We start from the raw sequence: 24,443 nt of genomic DNA on the forward strand, positions 1-24,443 counted from the left end.
AACTTTTCCCCAGGATAAATAAAACACCTTATCTTTTCTATCTTACAATCTCAAATAAGGAATGATGCCACACATTCAAAAGAGAACATTAAATCAGTCTTCCCCATATAGATTTAAAAATGTCACTAATGCCCTCCTTGCTCAAGTGTTCATAAGCCAGCCTTGTGTAACAGAAAAAAATAAAAATACAATAAAAAATGGGGAGGATGTTAATTGAAGAATCACTAAAAACTGATATTTACGTGAAGAAACAAACTTCAATGAATATCCTTATGTATAAAGCTAGTAAGAAATAGTTGCTTCTAGCCACCTTCCTAATCATCCTCCTTTTCCCTTATCCAACTCCTGCCAGGTCAGGACATTTATGGCACTTCTCCACCTTCCTCTCCCATTCCACCATACCTCTTCCATCATTTTGTCCCAGACCAGGTTTCTTCTTTTCACAATCCTCTTTATTGAATCAACCCACCTTGTTCTAGGTCTCCCTCTCGCTCTCTTTCCCTTGAACTGCATCTCCATCATCTGTTTTGGTATTCTTTTCTTCTCCATTCTCCTTACATGTCCAAACCATCTTAGTTTACTCCTATCAATTCTCTCACTTAGTTTTTCCATTCCAACCTCCTTTCACACATCTTCATTTCTCAATCTGTCTTTCCTTGTTTTTCCTATCATACTTCCTGGGTACCTATTTCATTTCGCTGTTTTGAATTCTATTCTCCTCTCTACTTGTCATTGCACAGATCTCAGCGGCGTAAGTCAACATGGGTGCATTAACATTTTGTTCACTATCTCTTTACACTTCCGTATTCCAGACAAGGTTTCTTGTGTGCAGTGCACACAGAGAAGATGTGGCTCAGATATCGGGTGGTGATGTGGCACTTTTTTCAAGCCCCTTCCATGTAAAAAAATGTGTCAATGCACACAGCTATGACGGGTTCCGGGCATGTCACCACAAAGCCAGCGCCACGACCCCTTCTAGTCTCGAGTGCCCTTAGAAAAAGACACGTGGCATATGACTTCAGTGAAAAGTGGAGAGCAAGCTATAAAAGACAATAAAAATGTGCGACAATTTGGAATTTAATATTCAATTTTGTAGAGATCGGAAAGTATCCAACATTATATGGCTTCAATCGCTCAGATTATTGTAACAGAAGTGCAAAGGAGAAAGCATGGAAAACTATCGCAAGGAAATTAAACATGAATATTTCATACATCCTTCCCTTTTTCAACCAGAAAGGGTACACCCAACACTTTCTCTATCTTTGAATATTTGAGAGTTGTTTGAAGAAGACATTATGAAGTGTCACTCGGGTTTTCGACTCTCCTTTATGCTTTGCTCACGTCATGTCCATGCCATGTCTCCACTTGTCGTCACTCAGGTAGAATGCATTGCCCTCTTGCTTCTCTATGTCCAGCCTTGTATTCTGCAATAATTCACTCCCTAGGTATTTGAAACTGTTAACAACTTCAAGGCTTTGACCACCAATTTTCACACTGCCTTTCTCTTGTCTTTCTCCTCTTGGTATCACCATGTCTTGCTTTTCTCTGCACTGATTTTTATACCATAATTTTCATTTTCTCGTTGAGTGCACCAAGTTGTTCTTTGCAGTTTGTTCCCCAGACCACAATATTGTTTGTAAATAGTAATAACTTCATCTCCCTATTCCCATATGCTTCTTTTGTCTCCTTTACAATTTCATCCATTACCATCAGAAACAGAAGAGGTGACAGCACACTCTCCTGTCTTAGACCAGTTTCATTCCTAAACCATTCCATCTTACCAGCTGGAGTCTGCACGCTGCTGACGCAGTCGTTATATACTGCTTGCACTATTTCTATAGTTTGTGTACGTCTCTTTTAGACCACGGTTTCCCAAACCTTCTCCCTGGGAACAATATTGTATGCTTAAAGTAAATACAAAATTTTAATATTCCACCTTCTCAATACTAAAAAATCATTTGATGTTTTTACAAAAACATTACAATGATAATTAAAAGGTACAAGTTTCGGTCCACTGTGGACCATCATCAGCCTAGCCAAATTACAACAGTAAAAGACATAGTGATAAAAATAGTGTGGAGAAATGAGAGAGGATCTAGAAGAATGGGATGGTGGTGGAATGACAGATAAAAGTGAAAAACCGTATTTGCGAATAATGATAAAAGTAACAGAAGTGTTCACAATGACAAGTAAAATCTTGTGAAGTCACGTAAAAACTCTTGATGAGATAGTCTTTGGTTAGCAGTTACTCCTGTGTTGCACGATTGACATATATAACTACGTATATGCTTCTAGAAAGTTGTAGATGTAAGTTCCACTTTTGCGTAGAGGGAAGAATTGTCCGATGAGACCAGCACAAGATTAAAAATTGACAAAGTTGAACCTGTTCTATGGTGGAATGAAAGTTTGTTCCACGCAGCGCAAGGTTCATTGGGGTCCCGATTGAACTGAGGCTACTTCTGTTTAACACAGAAAGCCTTTCATTCCACCATAGAACAGGTTCAACTTTGTCAATTTTTAATCTTGTGCTGGTCTCATCGGACAATTCTTCCCTCTACGCAAAAGTGGAACTTACATCTACAACTTTCTAGAAGCATATACGTAGTTATATATGTCAATCGTGCAACACAGGAGTAACTGCTAACCAAAGACTATCTCATCAAGAGTTTTTACGTGACTTCACAAGATTTTACTTGTCATTGTGAACACTTCTGTTACTTTTATCATTATTCGCAAATACGGTTTTTCACTTTTATCTGTCATTCCACCACCATCCCATCCTTCTAGATCCTCTCTCATTTCTCCACACTATTTTTATCACTATGTCTTTTACTGTTGTAATTTGGCTGGGCTGATGATGGTCCACAGTGGACCGAAACTAGTACCTTTTAATATCATTGTAATGTTTTTGTAAAAACATCAAATGATTTTTTAGTATTGAGAAGGTGGAATATTAAAATTTTGTATTTACTTTAAGCATAGTCTCAACTCAATACGGAACGTAACAATGAAGTTTATTATTTTTAACAATATTGTATGCCGTTGTTATATCTATGAATGTCATGACAAGATCCTTTCCATATTCCTAATTCTTTTCCATTTATTGCCTCGTGCTGAAGATTGGGTCCACTGCAGATCTTCCACTTCTAAAGCCATACTGTTTTTCTTGCAACTCTCCTTTTACCCCCTCTTTTTCCCCTTTAATATCCTTCCCAGTATTTTTGCCACTTATGATAAAAGTGCAAATCCTTTATAGTACAAAGGCAATCCCAAAAATAAGGTCTCCTATTTTTTTTATAAATACATAGACCTGTTTATTTCTGCAATGGGTTACATCATTTTACAGCTTGAACAATTAGCTATTTTTCTACATAATCACCATTTTGGTCGATGCATTGTTGTAGACGCTGCAACAGTTTTTGTATACCATGTCATACCAGCTCACTGCCATGCTGTTCAGGAAGTTGTGAGCTTCGGGAAACCTCAGGAACCAAAGTGCAGAGATCATCCAGGGTGATCCGCCGATCTTCACGCATGATTTGCTCAACCTTCAGGACTGTCTGGACGGAAATTTACGGTCTCCCGCTCCTTTGTTCGTTCATCGTGAATCTAAGTCCGACTGGCTGCGAACTCTTTACACCACTACCGAACATTTTTGACCTCCCTGCACGACTCACCATACACTTCTGTCACTTGGCGATGGATTTTAATTGGTTCAGTACATTTTGCATTAAAAAACTGAATAACTATGTGCACTTCACACTTGGTGGTAACATCCAATGGGAGCTCCATTCTCAACGGCTGCCAAGCCAAGACTAAGTGCCTCAGCAGCGTGCACGTTTATATGCGAGTGCGGGAAACACTCCACGAACAGGGTTCTGTATTTATAAAAAATAGGAGACCTTATTTTTGGGATTACCCTTGTAATTACACACATTTTTGTTCCCCTTCCTAATGATTGGTATTATTATTCCCTTTCCCCAGCCTGCTGGTACGCGTTTCTGCTTCCATGTGCACTTCAGCAATCTAAACCCATTGTAGTCCAATAGGTCCAGCAGCCCTAACTATTAAAAACTTTCAATGCAGTTCAGTCATAAAATTCACACTAAGCATAATTTTTAAATCTTCTAAGAAACTCGCAAGTAATTTATCTAAGGAAGAGGATTTAGTGGAAGAAAAAAATTAACTGTATGTCCAACTTTCAAATTCATTCATAACTCCAAATACAGAGCAATTTATATTGGGGATCTATCTCATTTTCAACAAAGCATTGTACTTACGTTAATATCAAGTACAATTTTGAATAATCAGAAAATAATTTCAATTAAAATTTATTTCTCTTAATATGTAAAACACAAAAAAGCATTACACAATCATCCATAAATATAAGAACTTATACAAGAAAGAACATTACAAAATCTCACCATAATATTAACAACAATTGCAAAGAAAAAATATTCAATCACAATATTGTTCATTTTTTACTATCCCTTACTGAAGGCACTTAAAGAATGCATAAAAATTCTCATTCATTTCTCACTCTGTCAGCACAAATACTACAAAAGAAAAATATCCCTGCTATATTAAGCACTGCTGTAGATATGCTAACAAAATAACGACATTTTAAAAACTTGAAAAGGATACTGTTAAAAATCAAATGGCCATTTCAGTGTGAAGCTATGACTATGCTTTCAGAAAAATATACAATGAATACTTGCAGTAGTTCTAATTTCTTATCCTAACTGTGCATCAGGACTTGACAGTAACTGCAGTGAGACCTAGTCCTGAATTTTAAGTTTTGCTACCAAGGTTCAGTTAAAGTTATGGCAAATATTATCATACTGACTCAATATAGAAGATGATCTTGGATACAACACAGTTCTGAAGCTTAGACTGGTGCTTAAATAAAGAAAAGAACAGCACAATGATGTTCCATGTAATACATTCATAATAAGTTATAGAAATTGGTTTAACATCAAATTCATTATTAATTTTTATGTAATGGTTGTCAGCCATGAAGGATGTTTTAATATTAAAAGTTGAACAAGAAGTGATGGATTATTTCTATCACCAGCCACTCTATTCCTAGAAATGCACTACATATCTCTACTGGTGAATTAAACTACAACTGATGTTGTGCCCTTCTGTCTAACAGTAATATTTGATGACATTTCAAATTTTTGTTGTGAAATTTGTCGAATATATAAAGTCTTTTAACAACCTTGAAATAGAAATAGAAGTTGTATGAGAATACTGGAGAAATGATACACCTCAGAGTAGACAATTAAGTACCTTGCAACAGAACAAGATTCTCAAAACTCCAGGGTTTTGCTTTTCTGGAATTTTAAGCATTATTTCCATAGCAATAAAAATCAAATTTCAGGGTTGCAACAGATCTTCCCAACCTCAACATTTACAGCATTGATATGCAGAGATTTAAAACAAAAATGAGAAATAAGCCGTATCTTCTATATGCTACTAATAATCAGACAGCTTCAGTTACCATGTGCAAAAATTTTAATTTGATATCATCTAGGCTGCCTTCTTGTCAACTTCAACGTTCCAATTTACTCAATGGATCTCTTTGGGGTGACCTATACCTGAGTTTTCATTAATTAATTTTGTCAGGTTAACACCAAATGTGTCACCAGAGATCTTTTACATCTTATAACACAGAGGTGAATGGAATTTCTTTCCACCTTTCAAAACTTTGACTAACTCAGCCCAGTTTGAACTGGAGATCTTCAGATATAGAGGCCGACGCTCCATCACCAATCCAGAGAAGGAGCTTTCTCCAGGCTGATGAGATGTATTCATCAATTTTGACAATGCAATGCTTCGCAATGTGCCAAAGAAATAAGGAAGCATTTGGAAAGTCATGTAAGTTACAGTAAATGCTTTAGTTTCTACAATGTCACCTCTTCTTCTCACTTAGCTTTTTTTTTTTTTTTTTTTTTGCTATTTGCTTTACGTCGCACCGACACAGATAGGTCTAATGGCGACGATGGGATAGGAAAGGCCTAGGAATTGGAAGGAAGCGGCCATGGCCTTAATTAAGGTACAGCCCCAGCATTTGCCTGGTGTGAAAATGGGAAACGATGGATAACCATCTTAAGGACTGCCGACAGTGGGGCTCGAACCCACTATCTCCCGATTACTGGATACTGGCCGCACTTAAGCGACTACAGCTATCGAGCATGGTCTCTTAGCATTTAGTTCGGCACTGGTGCAGGTTCAGTTTTTAAACATGCCACCCTCCACTTCCTGCGGTCAAGGGTGTCAGCTTCAGTGATACCTACAAGACGCATGTCTTCCCTGATGCAGTCAAACCACCGCTTCTTGGGATGACCTTGGGATCGAGAATCTCCAGGATCAAATTGGAGGGCTGTATGTATCACTTAGTCTGCGGGGCTTCGGAAGACATGACCATACGATCTAAGTCATGCTTCTCACATGTTTTCTGGGATAGGTGCAACTCCCGCTTGCTTTCAACCATCTTCATTTCCAACATGGTCCAGTCTTGTAAGACCCAGTGACCAACGTAACATTTTCATCTCCATACCATGTAGAACCTGTTCAGGTTTCTTAGTTATAGGCCAACATTCCAACCTATAGAGTGCAACTCATCAGACCATGGATTTGTAGATTTTTCCTTTGAGGTGGGTGGGAATGTTTTGGTCACATAGCACACCAGTGAGCTGGCGCCACTTCAGACATGTAGCATTTACTCATGCTCAGGCGCCTCGTAAGTCTTTCCATCTGAGGTGATGAGTGATCCAAGTTTTTAAAATTGGTTGGCTTTAACTAGGTCTTGCCCATAGATGCGAATAGTATCAGCAGTCTGCAAGCCACATTTCACATACTTGGTTTTAGTGATGTTAAGGTGCAAGCCATATTCCCTTAAACAGTCTTTCCAAATTTGTAGGAGATTTTCCAGATTTCTTTGGGACTGATCCGCAAGGAATAGGGGAGACCGGGGCAAGTTGACGATGCTAAGCTTTGGGAGGTCGTATGTTAAACAAGATTATTTAAAATCATTTTTATTCACACTTAATGCATACATTACACTATACTCTGTTATATTATGACCTTATAATTACACTCTTGAAAGATGTTCCAGAGTAATTAAATAAAATTCATAACTTCAGCAAATTCTCCATCTTGCCCCAGTGGCGGGGCAAGTTGACGAACCTGTCGGGGCAAGATAACGAAAAATCCAAACCTATTCTAACCTACACCAAACTTTGTAATATAGCTTGAAATGGTATTTAGTATACACACATGGACAATATCACTATAAACATCACTTTCATGGTTATATTTTTCTATTGTTCGGCACTTCAATAACAAAGTTTTAAGATCTCCTTTGATTGTAGAGAATTTAACAGTAATCACAAACAAAAACTCCTCCTTCATAACTAGAACACTTCTCATGCCACCATTCACTACATCTACTACACTGAATCCAGTTTTCTTCCGGGGGATCTACATAAGGTACACTGCACACAGGGCACTCAAATCTGTTATTGTCCTTAGGAAGCAATGTAGATGTGAAAAGAGGGCCCTTTGCTGCCAGTTTCTTCTTCTTTCTTTCTTTCCATTTCCTTAGTTTCTTTGCTTCTCTTTTCTTCTTCTCTTCGTAATAATATGTCTTTTGTAGGGGTACTTGTTATGACTGATGCTGATCCAGCTTGCCTTTTCCTGGTCGTTGATCTCTGAGCTTTTGGCAAAGGCGTCAGGTCATAGATGGAAGTGCTCTTAGAGGACTTCAATTGATTTTCTTCGTCCTGCCGAGAAGAAGGTCCTAGTTGCGTTGTAGACAATGCTGCTTCTTGCTTTGAGTTGTCATGTTCTGTTGAGATTGTAAGATCTGGCGAGTGAGTGGATGGATCAGATTCTGTGGAAGGCACTGGTTCTTCTCGTAAATCTCTCTCTGTCGTAGCTGCGGGAGCATAGTCGCCTTCATCAAATACTTGTGGGTTGAATGGCTCTATTCCAGTTGCTTCGAAACCTTTTATGGCATTGCTTATAGTCGCTGTTTTTGTGTAGGCTCCAGAAAAAACTCTTGCAATGTTTCGATCATTTATCTGATGTCCAGGATGAGACACCAGATAATTGTCACAAGCCTGCGAGTAAGCCGTCTTCAGGGGTCCAAAGAACGACACATCAAGTGGCTGCAGCCTGTGGGACGTATGTGGTGGCAATCCAATCATGACGATTCCTTTTTCCCGACAAAAATTGACTGCCTGTAAAGAAATGTGTGAACTATGGTTGTCCACAATCAGTAAAACAGGATCACTTTTATTGGGCTTTATATGATTCACAAAATGTTGTAAGTAAACAACAAACAGATCACTATTCATCCATCCTGTTTCATTTGCATGTCCAACTGATCCAGGAGGAAGACCACTCAATAGCTCTGATTTCATCTTTTTCTTGGAAAAATAAAAAATGGTGGGACATACTGTCCACTGGCACTCATGGCGCAAACTAGAGTGATATTTCTGCCCCTGTCCGCGGACGTAATTTTAGCTACACGTCTAGTACCTTTTGGAGAGATCACTTTTGGCTGTCTATTGGGCACAGTGGAAAGACCTGATTCATCTGCATTGAATATTGCTTGTGGCGCAAAACCATATTTTAGGCGAATTTCTCTTAATATTGAATAAAATTTGTGCACTGCAGCCTTATTGAGACCCATCATACGCCCTATAGAGGTTGCTTCAGGAGTTCTCATCGTAAAGTTGAAGTTCTTCAAGAAGTTAGTGAGCCAATCTTCTCCTGCCATTCTTGTTACGTTGTTGAACGGATGAGCAATGTTGTTCGTCTCAGCGAAATCATACACTAATCTCCTGCACTGTATTTTGGTTATTCCAAAAAGTTTCTGATTTATTTCTGTAAGATATCTTTGTAATTCTAAAAGCTGTTCATGTGAAAATGTGTTGCGAAACCTTCCCCCATGCACCGGCAAATCTTTGTCAGCTGTATTTATGTAACGTCTCAGTGTAGCTTCCGGAATGCCATGTAAAGATGCTGCAGCGTTACATGATATTCCTTCTCTTACTGCTCGGAGGGCTGCAGTCATATTTTCTTCACTCCAGCTCCTCCTTTCCGTTTTGCGTTTATAATTTCTAGGCATGTCTAAAAATATGAATAAAATCATACCTAAATATCTGCTATTACTGTAATAATAATAATAATAATAATAATAATAATAATAATAATAATAATAATAATAATAATAATAATAAATTAAAACAATGATCAGGGAAATTCAGCTATTAAAATGCCATTCTGTTTCACAGTCGATAGACGTGGGGCAAGATGACGAATCGTCAACTTGCCCCCGTCATCTTGCCCCAGGTGTTCTTTCTTATGTATAGTATTTTTCCACTGAACAAGGGATTAAATTCTATAACATCCTCCACAAACCAAGAACGTCAGTACATGTACTAACAAAATACTATCATAACAATTTGCGTAGCTCACACTATATAATCCCGAAACCTTGCTGAACTTACCTTGAATATTATAACACTGACGCACGAAACATACCTTCACCCTCAATGACCACTCTCAGACTGAATAGAAAGTTCCGTTGCAAATAGCTTATAGCGCGCGAGGGTGGCACTCAAGGACACAGGTAGCCAACAATTTCGGTAGGTAACTAAAGGAGTTATTTGCCATTAGTCATCTTGCCCCGTTCGTCAACTTGCCCCGGTCTCCCCTACATCATCAGCGTATAAGATTGGTCCACGGTATGGCATCTGGATGTCAGTTGTTACTGTATCCGTACACAGGATAAATAAGTGAGGTGACACTTGATGAATCCCAACATTAATAGGAAATGAGGGTGAGACCTAAGAGACAGCGAACCACTCTGGTGACTTTGTCATAGAAAATTTGGGTCCATCGGACATAGGGTTCTGTAATACTATGGGATCGGAGGACTTCCCAAATAAGCTTATGTGGTAACCAGTCAAAAGCCTTTTCTAAGTCCAAAAAGGCTAGGTGAGGTTTGTTTTTCTCTCTATGTTTCTCCACCAGGAGACGGACTGTTTGACTAGCGTCAGTTGTACTGACCCCTTTGACAAAGTTGCACGGGTCTGTAGAAATTCTTAATACTTCAGCAGAAGGAAATCATTTACAATGAAAGCACACAACATTAGCATTAGCTGATATCTCCGTTCACAAGAAACGTTTGTGAGAACTGATCAAGAAACAGCCATTTTATGAGGACTTTACACATAGGACTTATTTAATATATAAACAAGGGGCGAGTTGTGAATGTATGATATAGTTATGAAAATGTATTTGCATGTTCAGTATATGAGAGAATTATGAAAGTGTATTTGCATTTTCAACCATCATCCTGGTCTACAGGTAATGTAGTAACTCTCCCTTCAAGTGGTCAAAGGCTGGATTCAGTTTTATGCAAACTTTTCCTTAGTATCTGGGATGGGTTTACTCAGCATTGTAAGATAAGTTGAGACGAAAGTGGGATGAAACATGTATCATTAATATACACTGAGTGGCCAAACGTCATGGGAAGACACTGAATGCGATGTTAATAACGAGTTGCTCCTATGCAAGGCCTCAAAATGGCAGCAATACGGCAAGGCATCGACTCTACAAGGTGGTGGAATTGTTCTGGAGGGATCTGGACCCACGCTCCTTGCACTGTTACCCACAATTGGTCTTGTGTATTTGGTGCAGGGTTCATGGAGCATACATCAGTATCAACAGAATCACATAAAAAGCTCGACTGGCTTAAGATCGGGGGATCTGGAGGACCATACATGGTCGTAACTTCACTGGAGTGCTCCTCCAACCAACTGCGTGCCATCACAGAGCAGTGACATGGCGCATTGTCCTGTTGAAATATGGCATCTCCATCAGGGTACTCTAGGGCCAGAAAGTGATGCAGATGATCTGAAAGAATGTCCACATAATGTGCACCTGTCAGCGCTCCCTCCAGCTGGACAACGGAGCTTAATATTGTGACTATGGGAGTGCCACCTAGACCAGAACCAAGCCACCTCCCGCCTGGATACAACCTTGTTGACACGCAGGATCCATAGCTTCATGGGGCATACGCCACACTCTCACACGCCCATCAGCTCGATACAACTGGAACCGGGATTCATCGGACCATACCACATGCCGCCACTGTTCCATGGTCTACTGCCGATGTTCACGGGCCCATGCGTCATTGAGCTCCGTGTCAAGGTGTCAATAAAGGGACATGAGTTGGCTGTCGGCTGGTGTGCCTATGCGGTGCAGTTGCCTCCTTACAGTCCTGGGTCCCTGACTCCCAACATTCAACTGGGTGGTGATCTGACTCACAGTAGCCCGTCGAGCGCCCAGTATGATTCTGCAGAGGCGGCGTGATGTCCGTTCGTTAAACACCTGGGGTCTTCCTGTGCGGTGGTTAAACGCGGGTGGTAAAATTCTCTCTGCGATATTGAAGATCCACCCTCGACAATGTTGACCTTGGAAACCTGCATTCGCGTGTAATCTCCGCAATGCTATGACCTAGATTCACAATGAAGTATTTATTTATTTTCCACCTAGTCGATACAATGATTGCCTAAGGCAATTTTTATTGGTCAAAAGTGGTACATGTTTCGTATATTATCAACATCTTCAGCCACATAACAATGTTTAGATGAAAAATATAAAATAGACAAAGTAATGCTTTAGAGGAAGTGTCCTTGAAATTAACATAAGATTGACAAGATTAAAACAAACAAATAACTCAAGAGAAAATATATAAATTATTTCTACAATAGAAAGCAGTCGTCAAGGAAACACTTGTACAATATTCCATAGAGAAATTGTCCTAATAAATATTCTTTTCTTAATAATCCATGAAAAAAGATCAATTTATAAATTAAAAATTATACAATTTATAAGTAATTATCGAAATGAAGAAATCCTGATATCACAGTGCGGCTCTTATTATTAATGTAGAAGAAAATATAACTAATTCCTAGTTGTCAAATCTTATTAAGCCTGCTTTCCTTTGGAACAGTAACTCCTGTCATTCTTTCACAGTTTTGCGCCGGGTGTAATATTGATGATGCTTTCTTCCTTGTTCTTGCACCTGAGGAGGAGGAGGAGCGGGGGATATAGGTGTGTCAAGAACTTCCTTGCTGTCACCTATAGCTTCAACTGAGGAGGAATAAGTTGTAGGGCTATCTGTAGGTGGAGAAATTCCAATTCTTTTTTCTTGATCCTTCTCAAGCATTTTCAAATATACTAGAATTTGATAATATAATGGATTCTTATATTCTACAGCCTCATTAAGGTTATCATTTTTCTTTACAAGTTGGTCTAGATGAATGTACAGGTCTTCATATGTGTTCATTAAGCTGCCCTTTTTTAACTTTTTTATGATGGTCAGGTCTTGTTCTATGTTTGTAAATTTATGACCTGTGGCAGTCATGTGTGATCCCATTGCTGAGAATCTTCTATGTTTTTCAGCATTCACATGTTCCAAATATCTAACTTTAAAATTGCTATGACCTATGCGCTGATGATCATTCCACATTCAAAGTCGGTTAACTCATGACGCATTGCCATTTTCACAACACTGGTGTCCGTGACAGACTGCTCAGCTATGCCACAGCTAGCTGCAATGCTCAGGGGTCATACACGGTACAATTCCTAATGGGACACCCTTTCCTGTGACTTTTGGCCATGCAGTGTATTTTAATGTAGTCTTATTAACCCTTTACTGCATGAATTATTTTTCGTTTTCGTTTGGTGAAGAAAATTTCGAGCTTCAATGTTCAACTTACGTTCAGTGTTTTAGATTTACCAGCAATTTTTAACTGAGGCTAATAGCTTAACACTCGTATGTGATGTGGATTGCCATAATGGGGTATGGGGTGGAAGGAGTACCTTTGGTTGTAGGGCTGTTTTGTCTTATGTTATGTAAAAAAAAAAAAAAAAGGCATCACTGGTATATGTCTTTAAATGACTGTACAGTTAAAGATGTGCCGGAAAACTACCTCTGTCCACAATCTGTATCCATTTATACAGGTGAAAAGTTGTATGTTGCCTGAGGGCAACAGTATGCAGTAAAGGGTTAATAAAGACGATTTATGGTATTGTAAAGGTGGAACATTTGATGTACGAATTTCACAAGTTAATAATTCAATGGTATTCGCATGACAAATCTCATTTTCTCTATTTATGCACAATCTTAATGAAATATAAATATTTCTTTATAGAATGGCTATCTTAAACCTCAATCAAAGTTTGGGAGAAATAATTTGAGCAGCGATTTACAGTGAGTGAGAGGACGAAAATCATTTGATGATCTATCTACTTGAGTCTTGTGTATTACTCACATTGTCTGACTGGTGAAATTTACCTAACTTTTCCACAAGAGGAAACTTTACTTTCTTCAGTCGTGGGCAATGTCAGCATCGTTATCTATTAAATGAGTCATTTTGTTTCAAATGCAATTTCAATACACACCTCATTCTTTTGAGAACACACTCTTATACCCTGTGTATTAAGCACTATATATACTATCATCAAACCATCAGTTTTCAATAGGTTTGGTATGTTAGGAGTAATGTAATGTTAATGGCATTTAAGAGCATTCGTAGTAAAATTCTCCAATCACTTTTTACCTTTGAGGTTGCTTAGGAAAATATGTCAAAAATATAAAGCTACATATTACTTAGCTTAGAGTCCTTTTAAAAGACAATGAGTGAAACTAGATAAATTGGGAGTAAATGTCGCATACAAATTCTAAGTAATTATGTTCTTTGCTAAAATTTTCAACCAGTTCATCTTGTTCTTCATTACAAATCTAAAAGACTGGGAGTAGATTTTTTGCAACAGCGATATTAAGCAAAATTATTATAAAGGCTTGAATTTTTGTACCTTCATCTTTCATTTAATGTGTTTTGAAAAAAAAAAAGTTATATAAATGCAATAAAAGGGATTTTTTCAAATACAACTTTACTTACGAGTATTGTTCTTGATCTGGAAATATAAATGGAGGAGAGCATGCCCTCTTGGACTGCCAGGAAATGCTATTGACTGTTAGGCAAAAATACCCAGTTTTTTTTCCTAGAAGCCCTGCAAAGTATTTGAGGCCCTACCAAAATTGTAGATTTTGAAGGATATTTTAGTAAATACAATGGAACTGTAAGTTAATGACAGAACAAAATGTTCAAGTATGTTTCATAATAATAATGTTATTTGCTTTACGTCCCACTAACTACTCTTAAGGTCTTCGGAGACGCCGAGGTGCCGGAATTTAGTCCCGCAGGAGTTCTTTTACGTGCCAGTAAATCTACCGACACGAGGCTGTCGTATTGGAGCACCTTCCAATACCACCGGACTGAGCCAGGATCGAACCTGCCAAGTTGGGCAAGTATGTTTCATGATTTCCTTCAACAGTGTCACTAATTCATGAACAAGTCTTAAGTTCATTATGTAAATTTTCTTTTTATTATTCTGTTTTTTGTATCAATATAAATTTAGTTTTATTTTTCTGTTATGTTTTAGCCGATATCAATTTAAATGAATGTAAAATATTAGTTTACATTTTTATTTTATTACTAGCTCGATGTAAATGTGATTTTAATTACATATTATTATCATCAAAAACATTACCAATTTATCAGAATTAACTGAAATTCCATGAAATTCAATTTTTTTCTTCAATATGAGATATCAAAAATGTATAAATGCAACAAAATGTTAAATGTATAAATCAAAATGCTAAATTTCTGATTTCAGAATGCTGAAAGTCATCATGTCCAACAATAATGTAAGTCAGATTTATAAAATAGTTCAGATATCATGAGCAGTCCACCTTTTAACATGAAGTTGGCAACATTTTGACAATGTTCTATGTTTAAGAAATTTGATCAGATCAGGTTTCAAATTTATAACAAATTTATCAGTTTCACAGTATATTGAAGGTTCATTGCTTATAGAACTCATCATGTTCCACATCCATAAACCAATAAATATTGTGCTTTTTGGGCAAAACTATTAAGACACCACATCCCATCCAGAATCCTTGATCTTTTCTCATTTGCAGTTCAAAACCATTGAATAGATAACACTTTTCTCTCTTAAAAATGAAGTTCTTTGCAGATAATAGCTGCCTCTGTGGATCAGCGGTAGAGTGTCCGCCTCCGGATCCCAAGATAGCGGGTTCAAACCCTGCAGAGGTAGTCGGATTTTTGAAGGGCGGAAAAAAGTCCATTAGACATTTCATGTCGTACGATGTCGGCATGTAAAAGATCTCTGGTGACACATTTGGTGTTTACCCGACAAAATTCATTAAATCTCAGCCATAGACGCCCAAGAGAGTTTCGGTTTACTCAGCTGCCATCTAGTGGGGGCCTAGAATAAAACGGAACTTCAAAATTGACGAGCAGACAGCCAGATGGCGTCAAATTGAAATGTCTGCACACGGTAGCTGAGGCCATACGATGATTATTATTATTATTATTATTATTATTATTATTATTATTATTATTTGCAGATAATGAAAATCCCTATACATAACAATCAGATGTTAACACTAGAACAGCGGAAGGGGTCAAAATGACACCCAACGTCAATTTTTCTTTAATAACGTGCGCACTCTTGTATAACTGCTCTTCAAATAACTTGACTTTTCATTGTTTTTCGTCCCGTTCATGGTGATGTATCACACCCAGCAAAATATTTACATTTTCACTGAATTCTGATATGGCATACCCTGGACAGCAGGAGGGGTCATTTTGACACTTGTACAATATTCCTGATTACAGCAGTTTGCATTTTCAGACAACAGTTTGTATCTGGCCAATATTATTAGCACTAATGAGCTCTTACTCTCAGATGAGCCGGGCTGAGTGGCTCAGACTGTCTTCTGACCCCAACTTGGCAGGTTCGATCCTGGCTCAGTCCAGTGGTATTTGAAGGTGCTCAAATACGTCAGCCTCGTGTCTGTAGATTTACTGGCATGTAAAAGAACTCCTATGGGACAAAATTCTGGCACCTCGGCATCTCCGAAAACCATAAAAGAGTAGTTAGTGGGACGTAAATCAAATAACATTATTACTCTCAGATGAGTGTTCCAGTTAGCGGGATTATTATATTCATCTCATCATTTAGAAAGTGTTCTTCTTACAGGTATGTTGTGCTACGATCGTCTTTCTGGTGATGAGATATCTCGTATGCTAGAAAATTCAGACGTTGAGTCTGAAGGTGAACTGTCCGATTCAGAGGGTGATTTTTGCTTGAGACAAGAGAGACTAGTGAGGACGAAGATCACAACGAGACAGAGGATGAATTATCCGCAGGAGAAGTTGAAAATGCTAATCTATCTCTGAACTCGCCCCAAATGTCTCAGTTAGGTGTTTCAGCAGTGAAGATGGTTGCCCGAGATGGAACCGAGTGGGAGGTCTAGGATTCAAACTCTTCATCTTGAAGGCGGGCTTCAGTGAACGTCCTGAGGGAGCGGGGAGGTCCCAAGACATATTCTTATCACCGAGTTTACAACTCAGCCATTAGTGCCTTTCGTCTCCTCTTTGATGAATCGATGCTTCGTCTAATGAAATGACACAAAGAATCAAACGCTCAGAAAGAACTTCATGGACTGGACTGTGTACTCAAGGAGTTGGAGGCTATGATTGCCATCATGTATACCCGCGGTGTCCTGTGTTCGAAAGGTGTGTCTGTGGATGAATAGGGTCACGTTCTTATGGACAGCAATTCATGAAGGACACAATGTGAAGAGATAGATTTTGAGAGCTTCTTAGATTCCTCCGTTTCTACGAGAAATCAACCTGAGCTGAGCGCCTGCCAGCTAACAGGTTTGCTCTTGTTTTTGAAGTCTGGGACAAATTCGTGGAAAATTGCCTTAACTGTTACCGCCCCAGTGAAAATATTACAGTCGACGAACAATTACTTACCAACATAACCAGGTGCAGATTTACCCAATTTATGACAAATAAGCCCGAGTGGTCGATCAAATGTCCCATAAGTATACCACCAAGGGTGCATGCAGGAGGTGGCTAATGCATGTCTTTTACAATATCCTAGACCTAAGAGCTATCAATGCTTGGGTCATGTACGGGCAAGTAACGGGTAGGAAGATAAAACGGAAGAAGTTCATCCTACACCTGGCATGTGAACTAACAAGGCGGGATGAGCAAGGGCAACAACAACAACAACAAGAGGAGGAGGCTGTGGGACCGAGTCCATCTAAAAAGCGGAAGAAATGCTAAGATGGTCTGTGTAAAGGCAATAAGTCTAGCGATGCCTGCAGCAAGTGCCTCAGAGCAGTGTACGGAAAATGTGCACGAAAAGTAGAAGTTGTGTGTGCAAAATGTGTTTAGCGTGTACATAATTTGCCTAAAGAATTACTGAAAATGTATAATTGTTGTTATGTGGACAACTGACTAAGGAAAGGGGTTCAATTGGTTAATTTTGTGAAAACTCCTTAGAGAAACAGAAACATGGTGCAGTTGTTTGTGATTACTCATGTGCCCATCAGTAATATAAAAAGGTCCATACACTAATGTCATGTCCTTATGTGTAAAATAAAGCTGTGGAAACCCAGTAGAACAAAATATATGTTTTACTGTGTTCTATTTTGAACGTTTCCAAGCATTTCTTATGATGGGTCAAAATTACCCCTTACTTTTGATCTCATCTAATCATAATCAGGTTTAAAAAGTTTATCATTTGAATTCCATGAAAAAGGGTCCTTTAATGTATTGTTGCTACAAGAGTTAAAAACACATAAAACAAGTTTCTTTGGTTGTTTATGCAAGGTGCATCATAAAAAAACAAAAATTCTAAGTTATTTCTATGATTTGTAGCATACATAAGAAAATGTTAGTCCCCAAAATCTTTTGAAGGACACAATAAGTGGACATTTCCCTAGTACGCCTCTTCAGTGACACCTAGGCCATCTATGACAGCTAATGGTGAACCTGTTGAGGATTCAACCAGCCTTCGGGCTGAATACCCAACATACATACATATGGTTTTTGGATGAAGGGAATTCTGGAACTGGCAAAATTATTCAGTGTAAAACAAACATTTCAGAGAATGATCTGCTGGTGATAAGGAACAGCCATGAATCTTGTGTGACGGTGCAGTCTCCTGGCATGGCAAAACAGAGCTGCAGTTTACTGAAGGTGATGCTGCTGGGCAAGAACATCTATCAAGGTACAAAAGAAAAAACAAAACATTACACGAGATTGTGTATAAAGATGAAAAGTGCACCCAAACGTTCCATGATAAACAGGGTAACGGACTGACATGAATGGATGTGGCAAAAGGTTGGAGCAAAGGCCCATACAGCCACATACTATGACAAGGCTCAGAGCCAACAGTCCTGACTTTATTGAACTCAATGACTGGCCATCAAAAAGTCCAGATCTTAAAGCAATGAATTTTAGCATATGATGTCAACTCTTACACCAAGTTCAAGTACAGAAGAGAGGAATCACAGACAATGACTGCTTTAAAAGGTGTTGACAGAAGCTTGGAAAAAATATTTTGCTTGAAACCATCCAGAATGCCACTGCAAGTTGGTTACAACATCTACGTTATTGTGCAGCAGCTCATGGGAAGCATTTTGAACATTTCAATTGAATATGGCGAAGTGTAACAAAGGTACAGTCATCTTAAATGAGCTGATAGAAGTTCCCTGTTTCTTATGGGGGATCATGTATATGAGAATGGATTGATACATTGATGATTATAGGAATAAACATGTGGTGTATTCTATATGATGCTGGACAAATAATGTATCTAAATGCCTATATAGTTTAGGAAGGAAGCATACTGGAAGTTGAGGCTGAATACAATTTTTAAGGGTTAGTAATAAATACTGGGCGAGTTTGCCATCCGGGAGATAGTGGGTTCGAATCCCACTATCAACAGCCCTGAAGATGGTCTTCCATGGTTTCCCATTTTTACACCAGGCTGTACCTTAATTAAGGCCACGGCTACTTCCTTCCAACTCCTAGGCCTTTCTTATCCCATCGTCGCCATAAGACCCATCTGTGTCGGTGCGACGTAAAGCCACTAGCAAAAAAAAAAAAAAAGTAATAAATAGGTAGTTTGGGATTAATGCTTAATCACGAAATACAAATCATGATCCACCTAGTCTAGCCATAAATAATGTAATAAGCTATTTTTTAAATAATTGGAATACGGTTTCAATTTCCTTTAAATACAATATGTTATACACAAATCACACACCATTTGGTCTATTGTCTATTGTCTATCGTCAGCAAGCACATAAGACTTGCAATCTCTCTGGCCAGTCTAGTATCACAGTATGGACAGTATCATAGAAGACAGCTTTAACCACCAGAATGACAGAGCATATGCAACAAGTTTTTGAGAAGCCTGTGAGAGTGTTTCTAACATCCAGAGGAGCATGAATGGGAGTAAGCTATAAGGGCCCCACCAGGCTTCATTTTTGTGAAAAAATGTACCAGACTTATCTCCGCTGCTAAGTGGCCTTCTGGAATAGCCCCAGTCTTAATCTCCTGGACTTCAAATGGTGGTCAGTGCTAGTGGGAATGGCCTGCAAGAAAAGACATTGTAAGCTTGAAAGTTTGAAGCATTCCTTGATGGCAGCAGTGGCAGATTTCCACACTGATTCCACTATTCTGGGATAGAGCTAAGGCTGTGTGTGCACTAACAGTAGACATTTTTGAAGACAGATTAGTATAAATAGTGAGTAATGTGTATGTCTATATCATATCAAAAGGAAATTGAAAAATCTTGAACTAGGCTTCCGTTAGTCAAAAAACAGTTTGTGATAGTATTTTGGCTAGGCTATGTATATGCAGCAAAACGTATATCAGCCAGAAGTTAGAGAACTTGGTTATTTGTATCTTCTGACAGAAAGAAATATCTGTACTCAGTTTACTCTTCCATCCAGTATACAGAACTTTTAAAAGTACAACTGTAACTGTACTTCTTTTATAATTAAGCACTGATATGTTACATTTCAACACAGATGACTTCTGGATGTAGAAGCAGCAGGTGAAAATATTTAAAACAGTACAAAGGGTATTGTAATGACTTTACCCTACATATAATTATGATGTTAGGAAAAATAAAATCGAGGAGTCTTTGGTTTTGCCTTATATGGTAATAAATTCAATTAGTACTCTAATATATAATTAAGTTTTAGAGCAAAATATTTTACCAGTTTTTCAAAAACAGATTGTTAAATAAAATGCTCAAACAAATTCAATTAGAAATATTTTCTTTAAAATTACAACATCCCAGAAACCTGGAAAGAGACTCGGTAACAAAAAACCACATGCAAATAAAGGAAATACAAAAAAAGACAGTCACTCTGAAGGCAAGTATCTCATTCACCAATCTCTTATACTGTAACTAACAGTTTTATGGTTTCTGCATAGTAGAAAAGTATTGTAGCTCAAAATATTTTCCCTTTTGAATAAATCTGTGTTCATGTAATATGAAACTAGAACTTTGTACATATCTGTCTAGACTCTGTCATGTTATAAAGTAACATGTCAACAATAATTAGCACAGGACTAATATAATATCAGGAGATTGATGGACGAGATACATGGTATTTGGCAATATGTTTGCGTAGGCTATCAACGTTCTTATACAGCCGGAGACAGATGATACAAGAGAAGGGCCCTACATCTTCTCCATGAAGATTCTTCATATGAGTATTGAGATGATCTCTTCTTGTAAAATATTTCTTGCATATTCCGCACTGATATCTGTTAGGTGTTGCCACACTATTTCCTTTCAGTGGCTGACCAATATCTGAAATGAAACAAGGGAAATCTGGTAAGAACGGAACAGAAAGCTTCAATATCGACAGTTACTTAAGAACTAAACAAAATATCACAATGTGCCTTAACGAATCAGTTCATAAAACTAATATGCTCAGAGCCAACATACCTGCAAATAACAGACAAGAAGTAACTCGATATTATTCTGAAAACTTCTCCGTTTCAATGTTGCTGTGTTCAATTAAACTGAATCCAAATGACAAAATTCTCAGTATTGTGGACCACTTTAAAAAGGGCTGAATCATGACTTGGCCACACACCTTGTCTTCTGCACAGGCAGTGGTGTTCAGTGATTTTTCTGATTTTAACTTTTCTTAGGGTTTTCTTGAGGTTTAATCTCCTTGAGGAGTGTATTTGTTTTATTATGAGCAAATATTGCACAGATTTAATCAGAGCGCAGGAATTTTGTCCTGAACAGGAGTTCTCTGACATGCTGGTGAATTACACAGAATAACTGCATTTAATCAATCTGTCACCTGTCAATATTTGCGGCCAGAAACATTTTTGATGTTTGGAGCTAAAAGTAGAATTTCTTTTAGAGGTACATTACTTCTTCGTGCAAGGCTGGTTTCTGCTACAGGAAGCCAGAAACAATGTACTGAGTTCGGCACACCCTTTTGTGTGGCTGGTTGTTGAAACGCTGCGACATGCAAACCATCACAATGAAGGCGCCATTCCAGAAAGTTATTTAATTTCTGACGGTAATCAAATATAAAACTTAAATTTTACTTTAATAAATAATGTTACTGATTATATGTCCTACTAACTACTTTTACAGTTTTTGTAGATGCCGAGGTGCAGGAATTTTGTTCTGCAGTTCTTTTACGTGCCGGTAAATCTGACATGGGTGTGACATATTTGGGCACCTTCAAATACCATCAGACTGGGCCAGGATTGAGCCCACCAACTTGGGCTCAGAAGGCCAGTGCCTTAACCATCTGAGCCACTCAGCCCAGCAACTGTTTTAGAGCTTAGTATTTCGTTTAACAGGTTTTGTATTAGTTGTTGTCGTACTTATCTAAAGTTGCCTAAAATATCCAGAAACCTCCCACGTCAACAAATGTCGACATCAGAGGTGCCAGCCTTTGAAGCGGATTATCAGTAATCGTCCTCCGCCCCTGAGAAAAATTTGGAGTCAAGTCCAAAGCATGCTCCTTCCTTCTCTATAATGACACCCCTTTCCCCACCTCCCTCTAGCTAGTTGCTTTACGTCGCACCGACACAGATAGGTCTTATGGCAATGATGGGACAGGAAAGGCCTAGGAATGGGAAGGAAGCGGCCGTGGCCTTAATTAACGTACAGCCCCAGCATTTGCCAGGTGTGAAAATAGGAAACCATGAAAAACCATCTTCAGGGCTGCCGACAGTGGGGTTCGAACCCACTATCTCCTCCCTCTAGCAATCTATTCGAAAATATATCACATTACACAATAACATTTGCATGCAACCTGTTAGTTCTGTGATAAAAACATTAGCTGTTGCTTGTTTCTCACGCAGCAGCTACTTTTCAGTGTAGTTTTTCTTAAAGCATCCTTCCCACTGTGATGACATTTTCGTCTTCTGAACCATAAGTAATTCCAGTGCAGATGTGCTTACTTCTTTCTCAATCTTTCTGTCAACTGTCAGGTACACTTAACACAGCATTACCGAAGGATTTATAGTGGAGAATAACAGCGCATGAGCTGCTTCATTCACAATGAATTTTACAATGCTTATGGGTAGCAAAAGGAAGTCACAATTGAATAAGTATCGTTTCCAACTCACAAGCATTGAAACAAGGACAATTTAGGAGAAAGGTTCGAAAGGATTGAACATTTTTCCGTTTTAAAATCTTTTTTCCTTAGAAAATTATTTTTTCGTGATGTCAGCTTTTTCGTAATAATTTCCCCTTTGACCGGAATTCCATAATCATTAGGTGAAACCCGTAATAATTAGGGAAAATTCGTGATAGTTGGCACCTCTGTGACAGTGTACATGTGCGGGACCTCTGTAATGATGGTACCATTTAATATTTTATTCTTATTTTAGATTGACTATGAAGCCGACTATTAGTATTCTGGAATATGCAGATGGCATCGTGGATGCCATAGTGTTTACAGAGAATGCCCTCCATAGTGACAGTGAGAGTGATGAAGTTGAACCGAATGGAGATGTGAACAGATTCTTAGGGAATCAGCTTCAGGCTGGGCAGAATTAGTTGGTTCTAAATTCATGGAAGATGGTGTGGTGAGGACAAGACAAGGAGCAGTCGTTGACAACAAGGCAGGAGAGACTGTTGATAAAATGAATAGTGGAGCTTGTAGTTTTTTTTTTTTGCTAGTTGCTTTACGTCGCACCGACACAGATAGGTCTTATGGCGACGATGGGACAGGAAAGGGCTAGGAGTGGGAAGGAAGCGGCCGTGGCCTTAATTAAGGTACAACCCCAACATTTGCCTGGTGTGAAAATGGGAAACCACCGAAAACCATTTTCAGGGATGCCGACAGTGGGGTTCGAACCTACTATCTCCCGAATACTGGATACTGGCCGCACTTAAGCGACTGCAGCTATCGAGCTCGGTAAAGAGCTTGTAGTTTAGAAATGTGCAGGACTGTATTTAAAAACTATCGATAATGATCCTGGCTCAGTTCAGTGGTATTTGATGGTGCTGAAATACATCAGCCTCGTGTCAGTAGATTTACTGGCACGCGAAAGAATTCTCATGGGACTAAATTCCGGCATCTTGGTGTCTCCGAAAATTGTAAAAGTGAAAGCAAATAACATAATTATTTATTATCATCGATAATGAACCATCTGAACAGAATAAGCAGTGTAAGCTTAACAAAGCTATTTCCATCCAAGAAATAAAAAACAGTGCATGGGGGAAGTGTGACGATGTTAAGTCAACAATAGAATTCACTCCTTTGAGCCATCTCTGCCTTGCCAGGACGATGCTTTGATGATGTTTGCCAGCTCTCACTCTACTCTAGCTCTCCTTAACACTTCATTTTACTAGACATGTCCAGGGCATTCTGAGCATTTTCCTATGTACCCATATTTCAAAGGCCTCTAAATTGTTCATAGAGGAAGCTCTAACAGTCCAGTTCCCTGGTTCATATTCTTATAATAATATAAAACTTGATTATGCCAGGGCATGCTATTTGCAATGGCGATTTAGGGAGGAAGAAGGTACACTACAGTGTATGTCTTATGAAAAGTGGATCCACCCCGAGTGTGTTGAAAGTAAACAAGGCAAGTGTTATGAAACTGTTAGTGAGACTGAACTTCATAACATTATGCAGATATTACATGAAGAGCAGTCTGAATACACAATTAAAAAAAAAAAGCAAAAGGAATGTGGAAGACAGTTGGGTAAATCGTTGGAGTCATGAGAAACTGGACAGTTATGCTAAATACAGTATATGGCTATTCAGGAGAGTCAAATACAGTAAAACACTTATTCCTAAAAAAGAAAAACTTCAACTGAAGTCCCATGTTGTGGTAAGTCACTTGATTCTTAAGTCACTGATACTGAACAATATTCATGGTGAAGTACAGTGGAAATATTCAAGATTCCTAAACCAAAAAATAAAGATATCCTTGAGACTTTGAAACTGGTGGGGAAAG

General features: G+C 38.5%; 1 protein-coding gene across 10 annotated transcripts in view; it reads right to left on the minus strand.

Moving 5' to 3' along the window:
• Window positions 1-24,443, minus strand: part of LOC136873994 (protein bric-a-brac 1) — a 477,177-nt gene that overhangs the window by 205,273 nt on the left and 247,461 nt on the right. Inside the window, exon 6 of one of the 10 annotated variants that reach the window (XM_067147431.2) lies at window positions 20,522-20,808. The exons of the other annotated variants lie outside the window; for them this stretch is intronic. Coding sequence (XP_067003532.2) covers window positions 20,576-20,808 — 233 coding nt within the window. The 3' untranslated portion in view covers window positions 20,522-20,575. Of the gene's footprint in view, window positions 1-20,521; window positions 20,809-24,443 lie in introns of those variants that run through there. 10 annotated transcript variants of the gene reach the window in all.

This window comes from Anabrus simplex, chromosome 5 (assembly GCF_040414725.1).
Source record: "Anabrus simplex isolate iqAnaSimp1 chromosome 5, ASM4041472v1, whole genome shotgun sequence".
Classification (NCBI taxonomy): domain Eukaryota; kingdom Metazoa; phylum Arthropoda; class Insecta; order Orthoptera; family Tettigoniidae; genus Anabrus; species Anabrus simplex.